This window comes from Lactuca serriola, chromosome 7, assembly GCF_051521515.1.
Source record: "Lactuca serriola cultivar US96UC23 chromosome 7, Lser_US96UC23_V15, whole genome shotgun sequence".
Taxonomy (NCBI): domain Eukaryota; kingdom Viridiplantae; phylum Streptophyta; class Magnoliopsida; order Asterales; family Asteraceae; genus Lactuca; species Lactuca serriola.
The window spans coordinates 34,098,917-34,107,324 of record NC_136414.1 but is presented as its reverse complement, the minus strand read 5'-3'; the positions used below and the strand labels follow the sequence as shown (position 1 = coordinate 34,107,324).

At 34.6% G+C, this 8,408-nt stretch overlaps 1 protein-coding gene across 1 annotated transcript; it reads left to right on the top strand.

Annotated features, from left to right (window-relative positions):
- Positions 1-4,398: 4,398 nt before the first annotated feature.
- LOC145062904 (protein DOG1-like 4) lies at positions 4,399-5,174 on the top strand. Its single transcript, XM_079010497.1, has one exon. The coding sequence runs from the start codon at positions 4,399-4,401 to the stop codon at positions 5,071-5,073; it is 675 nt and encodes a 224-aa protein (XP_078866623.1). The 3' UTR covers positions 5,074-5,174.
- The last annotated feature ends 3,234 nt before the right edge of the window (positions 5,175-8,408 follow it).

Here is an 8,408-nt window from a genome sequence, read left to right as displayed (position 1 = left end):
GTACTGGACTTCGGTCTGATTTCGGGGCCAGCCTGATGAAGTTATTATGTTTATATGTTATATGCTTATGTGTTATGTGCTTGTTGCTATGATATGTATTCCGAACTTCGGTCCGATGTCAGGCGGGGCCCGATGCAGTGGGCTAGGACCAAGTTATGTTTATGTTGTTTGCATTATTGATGTGTTTATATGTATACCGGATTTCGGTCCGATGCCGGGGTAAGGCCCAATGTATGTTATGTGGTAGAAGGAGGAGACTCACTAAGTTTCGTGCTTACAGTTTTCAGTTTTGGTTTCAGGTACATCGGTTTTCAAATGAAGTGCTCAGGAAGATTGCAGTGCACACACCATTCGTTTAGTCTGGGATGTTGATACTCTGATATATTTTGACAGCTGTTATGATATTTTGAGATATACTATTTATTCTTTTTATATGATGATGATATTTATGGTTTTATTTATGATTTAAAAACAAAAATTTTAGCCTGTATTTTTGGGATGTTTCATTATGTTGGGAAACCTGGTGAGTACATAGGGATTTCAATCCTGCAATATGATAATAATGTATAAGTCAAACCTGCAAATCCAACTATTAACACATATATATCATATCTATAAAACAATGTATCCCATCCCGTCGATTCCCATGTATAGATCCTATACAGCGATCTTACAATATCTAGCCTAGAGGATCAATATGAACAACAAACTGACGGCACTGCTTCGGAAATTCACTGGCAGCAAATGAGGATCAATAAATACATCAAATGAGGGAAATGGAATAAGTTTCACCACAACCCACCATTCATAAAACAACAAGACAATTAAGTCGTAGATGGTTATCTAGATAACTATGCCATGCAGTGGTCTGAAATCGTGAGGTATTTTACCCCCAAACCCACCCTATCTGACAATACAACATCAGACGTACCTGGTAGTGGTCTATTACCGACACACTCTATTAGGCAGTCTACGAAGTTCCCTCAATTACTTCATGAAAAGAAACGCCGACACATGAAGCTCGTCCGATCACTTCATACAAGAAACGATGACTCCAAAGCTCTTCAAAATAAAAGTATGGGGAAATACTAATAAAGTACTCCCATTCGCTCCCGTATCCCGACACGCAATAGGTTCAAAAAAGACTTTATACATGATAGTACTTCTAGCACATTATAGTACGTTGGTATGAGTAGGACTCGTACCCCATAACATAATAATATCCCGGCATAAGCATCACCTGAAATACAAAGCTTTGAAAAAGACTTGATACTTAGAAAGTACTTTTGTACGTAGGACTTACTCCATCGATCATCAATCTCCTCGAATAGAGTTTCTACTCTCTACTCCGATCACACGCGTACCCTTAATAAGATACTACCCAAAATCCAAACTTAATTGAACCAAGCATCTATTTTAAGTCTAATTTCATTAATAAGAAAGCCTACAATGTTTATAATCAACTTTCAATACTAACTCTGTTTCGGCAACACTATCCTAATTTAGTGTAATATTTTATACAAAGTATTAAGTATTAACATAAATTCATCTTCTGGGTTATAATACATCTATTTTTATATCGTGTAAATACATCTCAACCCATATAGAACCATGTCTGGTTCGTATAGCGTATATCATTAAATATACATATAACACATATTTCCAGATAATAATCATATAACTCACATATAAACTTTCAACATATATTTAACACTTTTATTAATACTTGTATTAAAAGCATGTTCATGAAGGGACTATGCACTCACTGGTGACTCGAAATTCGGACAACGCTTCGCTTCTAACAATCGTCTTTTCCTTCGATGAAACCTAGCATTATTCTCACTAGATTTTAGTCTAATATTTATTACGACTAATTATTAGTCTAGATTTATCATTAAATCAAACTCTACTTCAATATCTATCAAGTAAGGATCAGTCAGCAAGACAATTGGGAGGGAGGAACATTTCGGCACATAGCTTTTTTGAAATCCAACAACCAAACCCAACGTGACCATTCTAGACACCTCTCCCGTAAGTAGATCAATCAGTATAACGACTTTGAATCAATGATAAATCTTGCTTATAGGTTTATACTTAAAGTAGGATAAGCATAACTTACTTACAAGAGAGTTTAGCGAAGAACAGGGTTCTGTGCAGGCAGAACTTCTAAGCCAAAAGCTCTTCTTCTCAGAGCCTTCTGGCGCTCTGGGACTTGCCTCTAACTCCTAAAAAGGGCTAGAGAAAAACCTTGAGGGTTTGGGGGTGATTGGGAGAGAGTTGGATTGAATTGGTGTGGAGAAATGAGGAGAAACGCCACCTAATTAATTATAGGTTGACAACTCTTGCGTACGTTGGGCGTACTTAGTATGTTGGGTGTACTTCTTGTTATGTTGGGCGTAACCTTGCAAAGTGTCACAATCTCGTGAAAAGTAATGGGGAGGAAGGTGTGACCCAGATCTTGCCACATGTCATTCGTTGGTTAATCCTAAAAACTAATTATCTTCTAAAATCCATAACTTTTGCATATGATCTCCGTTTTTTAACGTTCTCTATATCCACGCGTAGGTAGCGACGTGATCTACAACTTTCGTTTAGACTCCGTCGGCTAATTTTGACTTTATTTGTAAAGTTATATTGTAATAGGCTTAGACAGTTAAAGTTGGTTAAAAATTCATAACTTTGTCATCCGACGTCCGTTTTCGGCTGTGTTTATATCATTAAGCTCCTATTAACGAGAGTTTCAATTTTCTTTTAGGTTGTGTCGGTTAAAAATCGATCGATCCAAAATTCAATTTTCTGGGTTGTGTACTGCTATGCAGAATTTTTAGAAAAATCATAACTTCCTCATACGAAGTCAGATTTGGACATCCTCTACATGCACGCTCTCGGTTTAACGTATATTACGACTTTCTTTTAGATCTTTAAAGCTAAAAATTAGTTTATCAAAATTTCACTTTTTACGTTACGCGGTGTTGTGTCGGTTTAGTCGTAAAACTTCGACGGGTCATAACTTCTTCGTTATAAGTCGGATTTCAGCGTTCTTTATATGTACGAAATCCTTGTCACATATACTATAACATGGTTACGATTATTTACTCTAAATAATCTTCTATCAAAAAGTCATTTTTTACGCTTATTGTCTCTAAATTAACTAGCCCGAATCTGCGGGCGTTACACATAACCACGACCATTTACTACCAACAACACCATCTTCACTATAAAACACTCATAGAACGCCCAAAATGACAATACATACCAAAATGTCATTCATTAATGAACACAAATTCAGACTTCGGATATAACCACACAATTCATGTAAATATGATGGCTTTTGTGGCAATAACTATAATACAATATCTACAATAGTCATAAAAACACATGTTAGATGCAATTAATATGACTTTTGTTGATTTGTCCTAAGGAGTGCGTTTCTACACCACATATATCATGGAGCTAAATTTAAAAATTGTATTTAGATGACAACTTTATGATTATAGTAATGATATTTATTAAAAAGAATCACAAAAAAAAATCCCAAAATGATATATAAATTATCATTATTGTGTTTTTTGATAAAAAAATATAAATTTTTTAGTAAGATGATATAGATAATATCTTTATTTTATGTTTTTTTAATAAATAAATAAGAGTTTTTTTCAAATAAATTGAGTATATATAAAAAATCTTTGGAAAATCCTTAAAGTTTAATCTTAGTAACAAAATAGTCATCCATCATTTTCTTTTTACAATTTAACCCTAAAACCGGCAGTAACCGATTATAAGAGTTATTTTGCAATTTATCAGTTTTAATGGTTAAACTAAAAAAAATATGAGTGGTTTTTTTTGTCAATAGAGTAAAAATTTATGGATTTAATTTTTAATAGATTTCTTAATATGTTTACTTATAAAGTTTTAATTATTAAGTTTGTGTCTTTGTGTGTGTTATATTTACCATTACTATATACTAAATACAGCATCTGTTTTACAGTTTTACTAAATAAATTTATGTAAAATTTTAATGTAAAGACCGATATAAATATGTTTACATATAAAGGTTTATTTATTTAATGTGTGTGTCTGTGTGTTTTAGTGTGTTATAGAAGGTTTGCATGAGAGCAATGACAATGAGGCAGGCAACCTTTGGCTAAGAGCTGCGCGTAAACCATGCAGCATGCATCGTCAGCCACGCATTTGGCCAAACTCAAAGCGTGTCACGCATCTATCACATCTCTCCCTCTCTCTCTCTCTCTCTCTCTCTCTCTCTCTCTCTTTCTCTCTCTCTCTCTCTCTATATATATATATATATATATATATATATATATATATATATATATATATATATATATATATATATATATAGTGTTGGCCATAAATTGCATGCTTTAATGAAAGGAAAGAATGAAGACATCAATCGAGGAGAAGTTCTGCGAATTCTACGAGAAGTGGGTATGTCAGCTAGAAGAATATCTTAGATTTCTCGTTCAAGATTACACACACGAATCAGATTACGAAAATTTAGTGGCGAAGATGACAACCCATCACAAGAATTACTACAAATTTAAATGGGCAGCTGCCCATGAAGACGTTTGTGCGTTTTTCTCGCCGGTGTGGTTAACACCATTCGAAAACGCTTATCTGTGGGTCACCGGTTGGAAGCCGTCGGCGGTTTTCCGGTTTGTGGACTCGTTGCGGTTGACGGGAACAGGACTGGTGGACTTGACGGAGGAGCAGGTGAAGAGAATTGAAGGGTTGAGGATGAAGATTAAGATGGAGGAGGAGAAGGTTGAGAGGGAGATGGAGAGACAGCAGGTGGGGATGGCGGACAGACGGATGGTGGAGATGGTGAGGTATATGAGATATGGTGGTGGTGTCGGCGGTGGTGATGCGGTGGCGGTGGTGGCGGTGAAGGGGTTGTTGGGTGGGTTGGAGAGAGTGATGAAAATGGGGGATTGTGTGAGATTGAAGACGTTGAAAGGATTGTTGGATTTGATGAATCCAAAGCAGTGTGTGGAGTTGTTGGCGGCACAGTCGATGTTTCATGTTGAGTTGCGGAAATGGGGCAAAAAATTGTGATTTTGTAAGTTTTTCTTGATACAACAAGACAATTAGTTCTAGTTGTTAATGCATGTTTTGTGTTTGTTGTACTGATTTTATGGGATTATTCGAGGTTCGAATCTGTCACACTAAGCATATCATTAATCTTGTATATTACATAGTTGTTAAATAAAAGTATAAAGATATATTTTGTTATAAATTAATAAGGTTAACAATTAAGTTGAGGATTTAGTATATTGACAGATTCATAGATGTTTTTGAGCTATTTAAATTCTTGTGATCACGGAGTTGAGCCCAAGCTATTCAAACTCACATTTTTCAAAAGATTTGCATGTAAAAATTAAGAAAAATAAAAACAGATGGGAAAAAAGGCAGAGTCTGTCATTATCATGGTTAAAACCGTTATTTATCATGGTTTGAATTCACTTGTTTGTTTGATGTTGACTCGTTGTGTACTTCTGGATTATATTCTTGGGATGTGATGTGGCTAGTCTTTATGACGTCATAAAAAATATCAGTAATGTTTCTGGATTTTGTCATCCTATAAAGTAGTTGGAGCTTAAAGATAAAAACTTCAGAATATTAATTAGTTGCATCAAAAGATATATATATCTGGTCTAATGGTCTTTATCGAGACAAATTATTTAAAACTCGACTTGTTTTTATAACTTTTATAAGTGGGATTATTTTGTTCTTTAAACTAACAACACAATTTTGATCCTTTTGATAATCAAATAGCTGGTCCTTTCCTATGGATCTTTGATCTATCTATTCGTATGAGTATCGACCTCTGTTACATAAGCATGATCTGACAATTATTGAATCATCACCATCAACTGAATCTTATGAATCATCACCATCAACTGACATCCTTACGAGGGAAATATCACATATGCACCTTGTTTGGGGAGACTGATGAGGATTTCAACGATTTTGTTGGGCTAGTTTCATTAACAATTAAGCCCAAACTTTGAAGGTGTTATACTGTTATACGTGGGCCCTCAATGCCTTGTCCTCGCACAAAAACTGAAAAATAAACATGTTCGGTATGGAGGTGAGCAAATTGGTTTTTTTATTCTTTGACGAACCGGTTAATGGCGAGTTTAAAATCGATCTAGTTTTGGGTTTTTTTCGTCTGGTCTTTTTTGGATGATTTTGTTTCATAACATTTATTACAACCAAAATATATTTGTTAGATTTATGTTCAAGGATATTCAATACTCAAGTTAATATATAGCATTTTAATATTCCATTAATGTAGAAAACTTAAAAATTATTTCATAACATTTGATAAGTTATAGAAACATAAACATTTTTTTTAATGGCTGAAAATGTATATAAAAAGACCAGTAGCAAACGCTAGGGCAAAACGAGAATTAAATCGAAGTGTTTAAAATAGGATTGTTAAACCATAAGTTTCAATTAGGATGAAACTTATGTTTCCTATGCACAACCTCCAAATGCACCACCAAGCAGAAATAATTATAGCATCCAAAACTTGTTTTCTAGCCACCGAAAGCCAAGACGACGTCACCATCTGACCAATATTTGAAATAGTCAAATAGAAGTAATATGAGAAAAAGTAACATCGCACCACTTCTTCAATTTAGAGAACACAGATCTAGCCACATCACAATCCAAAAAAACATGATCAATCTCTTCCACAAAATCACCACATATCAGGCACAACATACTAGGAATGACGATTCTATGGTTAACAAGATTATCTTTCATATGAAGAAAATTTAGTAACAATCTCCAACAAAAAAGGTTAACCTTAATCGGAAGTAGCTTATTCCATAAAGAAGGCAAAGAACCATGAGGTAACCTAATATCATCAATGAGCAACTAGGTATTTTTGACCGAAAAATCACCACCAACACCCAATTCCAAATCCAACTATATGAACAAAGAGAAAACTGAAATTCCCCACTATCTTAGATAAATTTGAAAGTTGGGTTGTAACAACACCTCCTCTAATCTGCCTTCTCCACCGCCAAACTCATTTATGATTCCCATGTCTATCAACGATCAAACAATCTGGATTAGACTCTAAAGCCAAGAGTTTAGGAAAAAATGTTGAAAAGCAACATCTCCAACCCAAACATCTTTCCAGAACAAAGTATTTAAGAGAATTGATAGCAATAATTTGATTATCATTAAGTTTAATCTCCGATAAGATAATAGAATACCAAATACCTATAACTGTAAATTTTCGATCCACTGTCATAAAACCTCATGTCTCTCTCCATGCACATATTTAATAACCTTAATCTAAAGCATATATGAATTATTAACAAAACTCCAATGCCATTTTGACATAATTCATCATTAATACCGAGACCACAAAATTTTTTAACTACCAAACCTTATTCCACTTGACCCAATGCATTTTTTTCATCTATATCTGCCCCCAAAAAACATTGGCTCTAGCCGCCTCTAAATCTATCAACAACTTTAACTGACATTTTAAATAAAGAGCAATAATAGATACCCAGAGAGCCTAAAACATGACAAATAAGACTATACCGACCTCTAATAGAAAGTAACTTCGCCTTCCACCCTCAAAGTTTAGACTTGAATATTATCTAAGATCGGACTCCAATCAATAACGTGAGACATATCTGACCTACACGAACTCCAAGATAGGTAAACGGTAATTTACTTGCTTCACAACCTATAGACAAAGCTAAAGACACGATCTTGTTTTCCTCTATAAGTTCAGACTTTAATTTATCCAACATATTTATTGAAATGACATATTAGGGAAATTCAAAATTTTGGAGTTCTCGTATGTGTATTCGATCGAAGGTGGAATATTGTTGGTTGTGGGCGGTGTTGGACGGTGGAATCTTTGTTTAATTTGCATTTCATTCTTTAGTATTGGCAGTGAAGTATCCGTCGATTTCTTTAAGATCAGTGTTTAGTATATGATGACATTCCCACTAACGTTCAATCATTTCGTATTTCAAAATCTCATTTTTCATATGGGTTAAGCATGTTAGGAAATCAAATGACACTTGTCAAGAATCTACACATATCTGATGTCACTTGCCAAGCTATGATGACCCTTGTTAGGAAGTAATACGAATAATACACGAAACCAACAACACAAAAAGACAAAGTATTTATGTGGTTCGGTTAGGGCGGCCTACGTCGTACATGAGGGAACTATTCTTTATTAAGAGAATTCTCAAACATAGATTACAAATACAACCAACAGAGATTCGACCTACTCATTAAGGATACAAGACACTAAAGACCCTCAAACAAATTACTAGCAGGCATCCCTCATGTCACTTGGTGGCACCTCTATTTCATTACACTTTGTTGAGGTGTCATAATGGCACATC

Coding starts and splice junctions, on each gene's coding strand:
- LOC145062904 (XM_079010497.1), top strand. CDS start 4,399: ATGAAGACATCAATCGAGGAGAAGTTCTGCGAATTCTACGAGAAGTGG.